The sequence below is a fragment of the Juglans regia genome, chromosome 11 (assembly GCF_001411555.2).
Source record: "Juglans regia cultivar Chandler chromosome 11, Walnut 2.0, whole genome shotgun sequence".
Lineage (NCBI taxonomy): Eukaryota > Viridiplantae > Streptophyta > Magnoliopsida > Fagales > Juglandaceae > Juglans > Juglans regia.
The window spans coordinates 23515563-23529567 of record NC_049911.1 but is presented as its reverse complement, the minus strand read 5'-3'; the positions used below and the strand labels follow the sequence as shown (position 1 = coordinate 23529567).

Sequence of the window (14005 nt, the reverse complement as noted above, 5' to 3'; positions counted from 1 at the left end):
CCATCGCGCCAATGATTATCTTATATTTGAAAATTTAGGCAAAGTGAAAAAAAAAGAGATGATTTATTTTTAAAAGTTTGATGTTTCTGAACACGAACGAACGGTTAAAAAGGACACGACATCTATGTATGCAATTGTCACTGTTCATACTCAGGAGGAAATTTGTTTCTTAGGGAAAGCAATATAAGAATTTAAATTCTTTTCACTCTCATACATCCACGTCGATTGATCCAACGGCTCAGATTTCCCAATTTTTCCTTCTCGACCGCACTGTATAAAACTCCCTCCTTCACCTTCCTTTCCCGGTCTTCCAATTGTCCCCCACTTCAAACTCTCTGATTCCCTCCGTTATACTCTCACTCTCTCTCGGTCTTCCAATTGTCCCCAACTTCAAACTCTCCGACTCCTCCTTTGTACTCTCTCTCTCTCTCTCGGTCTTCCAATTGCCCCAACTATAAACTCTCTGACTCCCTCCGTTGTACTCTCTCTCTCTCTCTCTCTCTCAAGTTTTCTTGTCCAAGCGCCAAGAGACGATCAACTGTCTAGAAATTACGATACGAAGGGAGTTCCAGGTAAACGAGTCTATGAGCTCTAGTTTTTATTTGAGATTGGTTGCTTTCTGATGAAATGGAGGGATGGAAGATGAAAACTTAGCTATTACGCTTTTTATGTTTTTTTTTTCTTGAATTTATCTTCGGCTTCTTAAATGTGGAAGAGCTAAATTCGTTAGCGGCTAGGTTTTTATTATTGTTATTTTTCTTTAGGTTTTGATTTCGCTGGTTGCTTTAGGTTTTTGTTTCTTCAAACTGAAATTGGTTAGCGTATAAGGTAATGGAAGGAATAAATTGGCTTTGACTAGTGGTCTTGTTTTCAGTGACGTGGAACTTTTTGTGTACTTTTTTTTTGTTTGGTTGCTGAGAAACTCGATGAAATTTGTAAAAGGTAAAAGATTTCGAGGCTTACGATTTCTGGTCGGCGCTTCTTTGTTCTACTCCCAATCGAATAATCATCACACTTCGTTTTAGGCTGAATATTGTTGGTATGTATTCTGTTAACCGCAGTTTTTTAAATCCTTTTCGTTTCTTTTTAAATTGAAAAATTCTATATTTCGGTACACTTCAAGATAACCAAGATTTAGCGGATGTTTTTAACGTTTCAAGCAAGTTTTTTCCCTCCCTCTTCGAATGTTTATTTAGAGGACTCTGTTTGGTTGTTTAATCCTATCTTTCTAATATCTCTAGTAAATAGACAAATTTGATAAACTTTCTTTGATATCCTTCCTTTTTTTTTTTTTTAATAAGTAAGTTTGATATCCATCCTTAATTTCATTGTTTTAATTCCATGATCTGAAGTTTTTGTCCTGTCGGTAAAACTTGGATGCAGAGCTTACATAGATTTGAAATCTTATATTTACAAGAAATTGTTTTTAACTTGTTACAGAAAAATGTCAATGCACTTTTAATATACATTCAGTTAAATCTTGTGTCAATGAACAGTGATTTCTTGGACCTGTTTGAGATCGAGGTGGCTTCATGGGTTTCACTTTGGGGTCTGTTCTGATGAGGTTGGGAATGACCGGACCTGATGAAGTCTCGGTTGATGCTATAACTTTATTTGTATTGCTTCTTAGTGCTTGTATTATAATTGGGCATCTTCTAGAGAAGAGCCGGTGGCTGACTGAATCAGTTTCTGCCCTTCTGATTGTGAGTTTCTCTACCTTATATAATATTAGGCATATGCCTTATACTTTTAATTATGGTTGGATATATTTTCTTAAATCATCCCTACTTTTTGCAGTATTATGGAACTCTGTCCTTTTTTATTTTAATTTTCTTTTGGGGGTTGGTTGCAGGGCCTTTGTTGTGGAGTTGTAATTCTACTACGTACTCAGGGGAAAAGCTCTCACATCTTAGTATTTAATGAAGGACTGTTCTTTATTTATCTTCTTCCACCTATTATATTTAATGCTGGGTAAGTTTTGTTCTTCGTTACGACCTTCACCTTTTTAGTTAATGCCTTTTGCTTTATTCATTACTTTTCAATGTTGCTACTTCAGTGCATTGCTTGTGATTTCCGTTAGGTCCGAAATATATGCTCGAAGATTTAAGTGTATTATATCCAAGTCTTGTCTCCTTGCAGCATTTTCTTTATACTAGAAATAGTGGTTCATTTCTTTGTTTATCTGCTTTTTATGTGAAGTCTAGTAGCATCTTTGCATTTGTTTTAATTTTTTTCTTCACTTGTCTCTGTTCTCGTGAACCACGGTTTGTAATCTGGGATAGCATAAAGCTTAGCTTCTTTCATCTTGAACTGACTGTTGATATTCTCCTTTCTTGTTTTTGGATAGACCCGTTCTCTTTTGCTGTGCTGCGTTTATTATTGTCAACTTTTATTGATGTGAGAGGATCGTGGTTGGATTGGCATATTATATTTTCAATTCCTGTCTTAAAGAACGTTCTTTAGCATGTTAAAATAATTTTTTAATGCTTAGTTTCTGATCAGATGTTTTTTCTGTGCAGTTTTCAGATGAAAAAGAAGCATTTTTTCCAAAATTTTTCTACAATCATTTTGTTTGGTGCTGTTGGTACTTTAATATCCTTCATCATCATAACACTAGGTATGTTCAGAATTAAATTTACATCAATTAAATATGCAGTCTTAAATACACGATGTTGCATTGCTTATTGCTATACGATTGATCAATCTTTTCCTCCTTGTGCAAATATATGCATGTAGGCACACATAGGTATATGGGTTTTACATACATGCATTTTACTGACTAAAAGAGAGTGTTTATGCACACAAGCATGAGGATCCGCCTGATATTTTTTCCATATTAGTTAAATTGACTATAGCACCCTGTGATATGTTACCGCATTAATTGTATAGATATTTCTGTTATTATAAAATAAAAAAGAAAGATTACACAAGGGAGACTGATAAAGTGGAAGGTGGTTCAAGAAAGAAGAACATGTCCTTTCTTGGGATCTTTCACCCTACAAGGAGAGAAAGAACACAATGAAGAAAACCATGTTTTGTATTCTAGAGTAGGATGCAGGCTCTCGTCAAAACATAATATAATTATAAGTATGTTCAGTCGAATGGTAGTCGATGTGGTGGTCAACCTCGATGCTACATGTACCTATGGTTGAAGGGTTGCCAATATTTGCATCAACCCAGCTGAAGTATGACTGATATTGGTATCAATCCAGCTGAGGGTGGTCGACCCTAACATCAACCTAGCTCCAGCACGAATCCCTCTGAACTTTATTTCTTTCAATTTTCTCAATATATCTTTCTGTAATCTGTTCTACATCAGAGACAACTTGTTGCTAGATTTCTTTATGCAATTGATATTACAATAGAAGCATTAGAAAGTACCTGATATATAGAAAACCACTCTTATATAATTTTAAGTCTGTTGTGAAACAGAGGATTATCTTCTTCATGTCTCTTTGCATGGGTGAAAAATGTTTCAGTAGTTGATAATTTGCAGTTCTGAGATGGTTAAAGTTATTGGGGAGTTGGATTTTTCAGTGCAACACATGGTTGGGAGATGAATATTTTGGTGTCGGTCTTTACCCAGTTTTACCCAGCTAGTGTGAGATATGGGAGAGAATAAAAGCTGTTGTGGGTCCCATCAGACAGGTGTGTTTGAACATAAATCATTTTATCGTTTGTTATATTCCCACAAACGGTTGCATTTCCCATGGGAGAGCATTTGAAGAGTAAAACCCCACTGAGAGCAGCTGTATTTGCTTGGGTGGTGGCTTTAGGGAAAACTCACTCTGGATAACTTAGGAGGTGACATATTGTAATTATTATTTAATGCTGCATGTGTAAGAGGGATGGGAAAATTGTGGATCACTTGTTACTACATTTTGAAGTAGCTACCTTTGGCATACTGGTTTTAACCTAATTGGATTGAGTTGGCGTCATGCCTAGATGGATAGTGGATCTTTTCTAGTGGTCATTATGATTTAAAAAACTTGTGAATCTGAAGTGTTTTTTTATCAGTAACTTATGAATCTGAACATTAGGACACAATTTTCAATGGGAATGGTTCTGGTGCTAACAGTTTCAAGCATTCTATTTAATCGTAATGCATAATCCTTTGGGTCATGACGCAATAGGTAGCTTTATATTCTTTGTTAGAAAGTAATAGGGGTACATTCTCTGCTGGATGCTGGATTTTATGATTAGAAAACAGCTGTAATGTTATTCTGTCTAGTTATGAGGTTGCACTTTATCAACAACAAAATTGTTTTTTACAAGGTTGTATGTAAAAGGCTCCGAAACTCAAGATATTTGATATGTTGTAAACCTCTTTCTGGAAAAACTGTATTGTGCATGTTCTCCACAAAGGTTTGTGATATTTACTCCCAAGACATACATGCATGCTTTGGAGCAGTCGGCAAAATTATGTTTTTTCAAGTTGACTACTTAATGATACCGGGTAGGACTTGTGCATGAATGTTTTTGATGGATATCAATGTCATGTTCACATTTATCATCACAATGTTAGTATTCACGCCATTCTTGGGATGGAAAGAGAGAAGCTACCACCAAAAATGAAAAGTAAATAATTATAGTTAGTCAAGAAAAAGAAAAAGGAACTGGTTCTGGTTCCTAACTTTATATTTGGTCCTATTGGTACCTATTCAGAACTATGTTTTTTGATGTTCTTGGCTTTTGAAATCTTGATCCAGGTTCACTACAACTATTCAAAAAATTGGATATTGGTTTCCTGGAGATTGGAGATTATCTTGGTAATCTCTATCACTTTGTTATGTTGATTTAAACTTTCGCATTTTCTATTGGTGTGGGATCTTTTGATTACAATTTTAAAGGTGGGGCAGCAAAAGACTCCGCACACCTCTTTGCTTTATGTTTTGGGTTGGAATGCTGACCTGCATGCAAATATTTTGTTGAACCCCCTTGAAAGCTGACTCTTTAAGTTCATGGCTCTCTCTCTCTCTCTCTCTCTGGCTGTTTGTGTCTGACACTAACTGTTCCCAATACTATACCTATGATTGTCTGCAAAAAAGTACCTGCCTCACTGCAAGCTATATCTTCACTTAAGGTTAAAAAGTGGTATCTATTATATTGTTTTATTCTCTTGACTCTTCCATGATTATTATTTGACTTCATTATTTGTAGCACTTGGAGCTATCCTTTCAGCTACAGATTCTGTTTGCACATTACAGGTAAAAGTATATTGTGAAGGCAGTAGCTGTGTACAGTAGTTAAAAATTTGTGGAAGACTTAGAAAACAAATTCTTTTCTAAATGTCCATCTAATGTGACAGGTTCTTAATCAGGAAGAGACACCTTTACTGTATAGTCTAGTCTTCGGAGAAGGTGTAGTTAATGATGCCACGTCTGTAGTACTTTTCAATGCAATCCAGAGATTTGACCTTTCTCATATCACCTCAACCATTGCCTTGCAATTCATCGGCAACTTCTTATATTTATTCTTCACCAGCACGGTGCTGGGGATAGGAGTGAGTCCCTCTAACCTCTCTCTCTTCCTCTCTCTCTCTCTGCATTTGTGGGTTTGTGTGCATGCACTCAAATGTACTGTGTGCTCATTCTCTAGTTATTTGCATTGCCTTATTGCTTCAATTTAGGGTTAGCAATGTTAATTCTTTTCATGTGGTGACATGAATTATGAATTGTGTTCTTCGTGCTCTTGAGACCCTTTAACTTAACAATAGTACTTAATAAATTCAAGAAGTATCCTCTTGTGAATAAGTTGAGAAGAAATTTTTATTAACATCCTGCATGTGGGCTAGTTAGGGTTATGTTTGGATGTTGAGAGATGAGTTGAGTTGTGAATAATAATATTTTGTGGTCTCATTGAGATGGATTTAAATTTTTAGATTGAAATGTATGAAGTAAATTAACATTTTTTATGGGAAGTTGAAAAAATAGTGGGTTCCATCAATGATTGGTTTGAGATGAGTTGAGTTTGATTTAATAACCAAACGCAACCTAAGTAGGGGTGCAAATCGATCGGTCCAGTCCGACGTCGGTCCATCATTTTTTTCCAGACCGGACTGAACACCCATAGGGACCAAACCAGACTGGTAGCTATCGGTCCGGTTCGGTACGGTCGGTCCATTCAGTCCGGCCTAATTGTTTTTTCTTTTTTTAAATCTATTAATAAAAAAAATTTATTTAAAATACTAAATTAAATTAAGTGACTTATTAATGTGGATCATGTAACAAACTCAATAAAAAAATATTTTATATGGTCAATGATAATAAATTAGATGAAAATTACATTATTAATTTATATAATTACTATATAATTAACTAATTGATATTATATATTAGTTAATTGATAGAATATTAACAAGTGTTAATAACATATTTAAAATTTTCTATTGTTAATTGTACAATTATTATATAAATAATATATATAGTTTTTTATTTTTATTTTTCATTCGGTCTGGTTCGGTCCGGAAAAACCTTGGACCGTGACCGACCGATCTTAGTCTCGGTCCGGACCGACCGTTTATCACTCCTAAACCTAAGGCTTGGTTTGTTTTCGCAAACCATCTCATCTCATCTAATTATTATAATTTTGACGGTTCAACAACATGTCTCTTTTCCGTGGAAGAGCATTTGGAGGGTTTTTGTGCTGTCTAAAGTTCATTTTTTACATGAACAACTACACTTGGGAAGATTTTGACGGTTGATAATCTTAGGAAACATGGTATGATTGTTATGGAGTGGTACTTCATGTGTAAGAAGAATGAGGAATCGATTGATAATTTACTTTTACATTGTGAGCCTGAGGTGGCTAGGGAGTTATGGATTGGCATTCTTAGGGTTTGTTTGGAAATAGATCTCATCCCAAAATTCTTATATCATCTCATTTCGTCTCCTTCCCAAATATAATTCAAATACTAACATTTTCAAACTAATCATTACAATTTTCCTAAACTTTCAAACAAAAAATAAAAAACAATTCAACTTTTTCAAATTCTCAAACAAAAATAATATTATAAAACTATATTCTAACAATATTTTAACTTTATAATATTTTTTATTTAACTTTTTCTCTCCATTCCCAAAATCTAAAAAATACTCAATTCAAACAATCTAATTACTATTTACAAACTATCTTACTAATATTCACAAAATTCTCATATCATCTCAAGCACCAAACAAGCCCTTAGTAGAGTTGGGCTGAGTTGGGTTATGTCTAAGAGTGGTGGATCTACTAGCATGTCGGAATAGGCATCATAATAGCTCTCAACTGGTAGCGGTGTGGAGGATGATACCACTGTGCTTAATGTGGTGTTTATGGATGGAAAGAAATGACAGGTGCTTTAATAACAAGGAGTGAGCAGTGGGGGAAAATCTGGAATTTCTTTGTTTTCTCTTTTTCAGTGGTTTTCTGCTAATGTACTAAAGGGAGGGAATGCTCATGAGTTTTTATTTTCTTTTTAGCTTTCTAGAATGTAATTAGGTGTCTCATTTTATATACTTCCTATGTACATGGGTTTCCCCTAGTTTCATTCGATTCAATAAAGATTCTTACTTATAAAAAAAAAATCATTACAATTTTTCCAAACTCTCAAACAAAATATAAAAAACAATTCAACTTTTTTAATTCCTAAAACAAAAATAATATTAAAAATAATATTTTAACAAGATTTTATTCAACTTTCATCTCATTTCATTTGTATAACCAAAAGAGGCTTAAATCGTTGTCTTTACTCACCTAGAAGATTTAAGGCCCCATTTGGATAGTGAAAATATATTTCATCTCATCTCATCTCATGTCATCATTACAATTTTCCAAATTTTCACACAAAATATAATAAATAATTCAATTTTTTCAAATCTCAAAATAATAATAACATTAAAAAATAATATTCTAACAATATTTTATTCAACTTTCAACTTTCATCTAATTCCATCTCATTTCATTTCACTATCTAAACCGCTCCTTAAATAAGTGATATCCAATTGCTTTTGCCCCAAGCCTTCTTGGGCAACAATTTCATTTGGGACAAAAGAAATGTTTTATTTATGGATGCAGTTGTTTTGGGGTGGGATGCTTGCGGGACATACAAGATGCATGTATGCATATAGCATAATCCTATCTATTGACATTTTCTATCTTCTACTTGCAGGTTGGATTGCTTAGTGCGTACATAATAAGGAAATTGTACTTTGGCAGGTAGATAAAAGCTAATAATTGCCTTTTTGTCTGTTTTTAATTATGTCGGTCAAGTTTCTTTTCTTTTGGTTTCTGTTTGTTTTTATCATGGTATCGAAAGTTCACATGTAAGCTCTATGGTATTCTTTGATGAAGAAAACTTGCCTCTGATACCATTTGTAACGCCCCAACGGAAAGCCCAAGCCACATGACTTGCACGTCAAAAGGACTGGTCAATGATACAAGTGAAGCCCCATTGGAACCTTGTAAAGAGTAAGAAAGTCTCATTCCCAAGCAACGTGGGATCCCATATACTACTTACTCTTATCTTTATCATATGGGGAATCACATGTTATATAGAGTTTACCTAAATATGATAGGTGTTGTTCAATTTGGATTTTAATCTTCTTAATTTCCTTTAGTTTCAGAATATGCTGAGCTAATCTTTGGCTACATACAATTCAAATAAGGATTTGGTTTATAACTATGGATTATTATGATCAATTAAAAAATTAATCAACAATTATTTAAAGCAGCTAATTGAGTTATGTGGGTGTGTTGAAGGTTTTATATGTATAGCAATTATCTAGTATTGCCCAGTATGTTTCAGCCTATAAAGCTTTTAGAATCGTATTTTTGGCACAACCATTCCACTAAAATGATCATCTTCTCGAAAAGGGCAAAAAATAATTTACTCTTTTAAGTTGTATCAAGTCTTTACATGATGGAGAAAAATTACTAAAAAGAGAAAACAATACAGTACATGATGGAGAAAGATTACTAAAAAGAGAAAACAATACAGTTTTCTATTCTCTTAGTCTTTTGTTTTAGTATGATTTATATCATCAAATTTTTTCCAGGCACTCTACTGATCGTGAAGTTGCCCTGATGATTCTAATGGCTTACCTTTCATACATGATGGCTGAAGTGAGATTTTCTAATATGTTGAGCTGAAACTTCCGATTGCTTTTGTTTCAGATTTAATAATTGGATTTAACACAACTGAACATTCTAATGCTGATGTTAAAACTTGTGTTCCAGCTGTTCTATCTAAGTGGTATTCTCACTGTGTTCTTTTGTGGGATTGTCATGTCACACTACACATGGCATAATGTGACTGAATGTTCAAGAGTCACAACTAAGTATGTTAACTATCGAAACAAACTCTCTCTCCATCGCATAATAATTTCCCCTCCCTACATCAGCTGAATGAACTGTTTTCCCTCTCCTATTTTTCCTCTATGCAGGCACGCTTTTGCAACATTGTCATTTATCTCAGAGATTTTCATCTTCCTATATGTTGGTATGGACGCCTTGGACATCGAAAAGTGGACAGTAGTAAGCAAGAGGTAGTGTCTACCAGCGCCAAAAGAACAATCTAATAACTTAATCTTCCCAGTTTATCTTTATACGTTATTATTGATATGCTCATCCTGCCTACACTTGCCCTTGTTTTTAGGATTATGAAAGGTTGAAGTTATATTATAATTGTCACAATGATTTTCAATGTAAGTTGCTTGAGTGTGCCATTTTTGTAATCTGAGCTACATTTGTGATTTCACAGTCCTGGGACATCGGTTGGGGTGAGTTTAATATTGCTTGCCTTGGTTCTGATTGGACGGGCAGCTTTTATATTCCCCCTATCTTTTATATCCAACCTAACTAAGAAGTCTCAGAATGACAAAATTGGGTTTAAGCAGCAGGTAGATATTTGGTATCTTGTGTTGAGCTTTTCATCTCCCGTAATTCTTAATGACTCATTAATATAAGTCAAACAGGTGACCATTTGGTGGGCAGGACTCATGCGAGGTGCTGTATCTGTGGCACTTGCTTATAATCAGGTAAAATTGGAACAAGTTGACTTTGCTACTTATCACCATTGTCACTGCTCCACTCTCAACATTTGAGTTGGGAGCCGTATTCATGCTGAGTCTATGTGGGCTACATGAGTCACACCACTTTGTCTTGCTCGTAATTATTTATGTCCTGGTAGTGAGGATGGTGTTTTCCTTAAGTCTTAGTGCATTTTTCCTTGGTATAATGTTTTTGCACTCGAGGGTGAACGATAATGTTGAGTATCCGTCGCTACCATATGTAGTCATAAAATTACATTGCTCTTTTGTGGTGGTTATTACCTGTGATGAAGTCTTATTATGATGTGTGTGCAGTTCGCTAGGTCAGGGCATACTCAATTGCTGGGGAATGCAATAATGATCACCAGCACCATCACTGTTGTTCTCTTTACTTCTGTGGTAAGAAACCTGATTCTAGTGAGGTTGAAGTTTTAGATTTTGGAGTGTTCTCTTACAAGATTATTTGCCATAACTAAATAAGGTATTTTAATTATACATGTGGTTTCCACTACCATTCTTTCGTTAACTACCAGGTTAAGGTCATTAAAATTGTGATAGACGTATGAATAGGAGGATGAGGAAGGAGGTCTTGTAGGGGTCTGTTGCTTGAATAATATTTTTGCAGGCAGTGATTTGCCTAATTTCCACGTATGCTATTTCAGACCTACCCACATATAGTATCATGCTTGTGGTTGCCCTTCCCTCCCTTTCCTTCTTAACACTAGGTTAATGTGGTCACTAAGCCCCGGTTTGCATTCGGGGATGAGTTGAGATCAACTATCTCCGTACGGTAAAACCATCTCCAATCCAAACGGTGTAGATAAAAACGTTTGAAGTGCATCTCATCTGTTTCGTAGACGACAAAATACCTCCCTGATAGTTACTTTTTACTTTTTGCAATCAGCTGGCTGAGGTTAAAAATATTATTATGAAATATATTATAAAAAATAAAAATTGGGTAGGTAATTTATAGGTAATTTATAAATTATTATTACTTATTTATAAATATATTTATAAATAAAATAAAATCATTACAAACACTATGCAATAATTTGTGGGACCCACATCTATCTCATCTTACTTCCAATACAAACACACAAAATTTTCAAAAACCATCTCATCTCAACTCATCTTAACAATCTCACTACTATTCACAAACCATCTCAACTCTCATCTCATCTCATCTCTAAATCCAAACGGAGCTGATATTGAAGTTAAACTCAATACATTTATAACTGCATTTGGAAGATTAGAACATCTAATAGTTCAGTGGTTCAATGGTTTTTTCTTCCCTTTTTGGCATGAGATTTTTTTGAAGTGCAAGAGTCTGGTTTCATCACATATTGGTCAATTAGCCTTGTTTGGATTGAGAGAGTATCTCAACTCATCTCATTCTATTTCATCTAATCATTACAACTTTTCCAAACTCCCACATAAAATATAATAAAAAATTCAATTTTTTCAAATTTCAAAACAAAAATAATATTTAAAAATAATATTTTATTTAACTGTCAACTTTTATCTAATTTCATCTTATCTCATCTCAACTCACTATCCAAACCTCTCTATTTTGGTATGACTATATGAATAGAACAGAGCCCTTGCCATTGCCCATCAAGATTCTTACTTTGTTTTTAACGGGCAAGAAAACAAGTCACTAATTTCAGGGAGGTTTGAATGAGAGATGTTGAATGAATATATGAGGTGGGATAATCTGTATTGGGAATGCATCCACCAACATCATTGGTTGTGGCCTTGGGCTTGGGCGTATATTCCCCCCTGGTCTAAGGTTCAAATTCCTTTGGGTATAAACAATTTTTAGGAGCCATCAGACTTGAGAATTTTTCCCTTGAATTACTTGAGGTGTATTTGTGGAAAATCCCTTGCCGAAGGCCTGTGCACATCCAGGATTAGTCGGGACGTTGTTCCTGGACACTCGGTGTCAATAAAAAAGAAAAACATCATTGGCTGTGGCCCGTCTAGTGAGGTTGTGTGCAGTGAAATTGGCACTTCTATGGATCTTTGTAGCTTCACATAATTTGATTCCCATCATTGGCTTTCAACATTCTTACAGTAGGGAACTCTTACCACCATACCTCCAAGCATTTGTGTATCCTTCCATCCTTGAATCGGTCATATTCTAGAACTTAATAAAGGATAACTCCAGGCCCGATTAGTTATGTGTGTCATCTTGATGTTGGCATGAAGATAATGATGAAATATGATTAACTGTAATTGGACAAGCTGTCTCATGATGTTCGTTATGTAACTCATCTTCGATTTTATGGTCATTTTCAGGTGGGTGGATTATTGACAAAGCCTCTTGTAAGGTTCTTGCTTCCACTACAGAAGCACTCAGGAAGAACGATGATGTCTGATTTTTCTTCTCAGAAGTCTCTAAATCTTCCACTTCTCATTGGACAAGAGTCGGAGGTTGCTATTGGTTGTACCAACATTCCTCAGGTACCTAGTTTACGTATGCTGTTGACCACCCCGACTAACACCGTACATCACTATTGGCGGAAATTTGATGATGCTGTCATGCGTCCCGTGTTTGGTGGGAGGGGCTTTGTTCCCTATGCCCCCGGTTCACCGCCAGAGTTAGTTGTCCAGTAATGAAAAATGGGAGAAATAAATATAGGAAATATTCGAATTTTGAAGATACTTGGTAAATAGAGTTAATATATTTCTGGGAATTTAGTTTAGGCATTTATGTAAGTAAAATCGAAAGTGATGGGATCCTTTACAGTTCCACTTTGAACATTATGCATCGACTTCATATATAAAAAGAACCCAAAAACTATTAGACTCGTTTGTTGGATGAAATGGAAAGCCAACCGACACTTCCTCCTCTGCTCCACATGATGTCTGTCTAGTGCGATGAGGTGAGTTAGGCCGTGAATTCTGATTACTCGCATGTTACCCACTCAAGGTTTATCTACACACATACTAGTAAGCGCAATGGCACGTTTACCCAGTTAACAAAAACCTATTCAGCACTATATACAGATATTTTTTAAGTATATGTTACAACAACAGTAAATTTTAAATGAGACATTTGAAATATTTATGTTCCCACTTCAAGTACAACATTGACAGAGAGTACGTTAAATTTGTTTTGGCACAACTGTCCATATTCATTTATTTGTGTTCCCAAATTGATCATCCATTCTTTTTTTGACATTTGAGTTGCAATATTTTTGAAATATGGGAGGTGATGATCCTGTAATGATGGAAACACATAAACAAGTAATGCATCAAATTTTTTAAACAGATTGATGAATAAACATTTTACCTCGCTTCCATGTTCTAGAAGATCCATCTATACAATAGATTACGTTAGAAATGAGAAATCAAAAGCTAAGTAAAAAAATTCAAAAAAACTTTAAAAGATGTAATCAATTTACAAAAATTAAAGTAAATCTAATAAGAAGTTAACATAAGTTATAGATTTATAGAAGTTAATGTTTTATTTAGAGATATAATTACAACACTTGAAGTTTGACAACAAGAGATTTCAAACTTTATGCCGTTGTTTTCTCCGATAGGGCTAATGGAGAGAATGTTCAATTTCTTTTGACGGAGTTGTCCAAGTTGATTTATTTCTATGCCAAGATAGATGATCCATTTATTTTCTATAAGTTTTTTTGCAATATTTTCGACATATAGTAGATGATCTTGTATGAAATAATGAGAAGATATAAATATATGAATATCAAGATTTTTTAATTTTACATTTTTGTTGTTTTTTTAAGTGTTTAGATACTTTATATAGTATAGTTCAAATATTAAATATATAGTTTGTAGTTTCTTTGAATTTTGTGTTTTATTATAAATTTAAATATATTTTCTTTTGATGAAAATGATAATTCATTTGTAACATTTATTATTTAATGAATATTGTTGTTATGGAATTGATTTTTCTTATGAGCCAGCCCAACCACCACCACAGAGCCCCACGACCTCCCAGCAACCCC

At 34.5% G+C, this 14005-nt stretch overlaps 1 protein-coding gene across 2 annotated transcripts; it reads left to right on the top strand.

Moving 5' to 3' along the window:
• The first annotated feature begins 324 nt into the window (after positions 1-324).
• On the top strand, positions 325-12861 carry LOC108992150 (sodium/hydrogen exchanger 2-like). 2 transcript variants are annotated; one of them, XM_018966615.2, is made up of 17 exons: positions 325-572; positions 943-1039; positions 1497-1703; positions 1853-1971; positions 2520-2617; positions 4710-4769; positions 5161-5207; positions 5309-5503; positions 8150-8196; positions 8332-8448; positions 9036-9102; positions 9217-9317; positions 9423-9524; positions 9740-9878; positions 9954-10016; positions 10344-10427; positions 12327-12861. In XM_018966615.2, exons 3-17 carry the CDS (start codon positions 1533-1535, stop codon positions 12642-12644), a joined length of 1728 nt encoding a protein of 575 aa, XP_018822160.1. In that variant the 5' UTR covers positions 325-572; positions 943-1039; positions 1497-1532; the 3' UTR covers positions 12645-12861. The 2 variants fall into 2 exon arrangements, with proteins under 2 accessions (XP_018822160.1, XP_018822158.1); XM_018966613.2 differs by lacking the exon at positions 943-1039.
• Positions 12862-14005: the final 1144 nt, after the last annotated feature.

Bases quoted from the DNA above. Each gene is read 5' to 3' on its own strand.
- LOC108992150 (XM_018966613.2), top strand. From the start codon at position 1,533: ATGGGTTTCACTTTGGGGTCTGTTCTGATGAGGTTGGGAATGACCGGA. The intron at 4,770-5,160 runs GTAATCTCTATC...CATTATTTGTAG, and splicing joins GGAGATTGGAGATTATCTTG to CACTTGGAGCTATCCTTTCA. The intron at 8,449-9,035 runs GTAAGAAAGTCT...AATTTTTTCCAG, and splicing joins CCATTGGAACCTTGTAAAGA to GCACTCTACTGATCGTGAAG.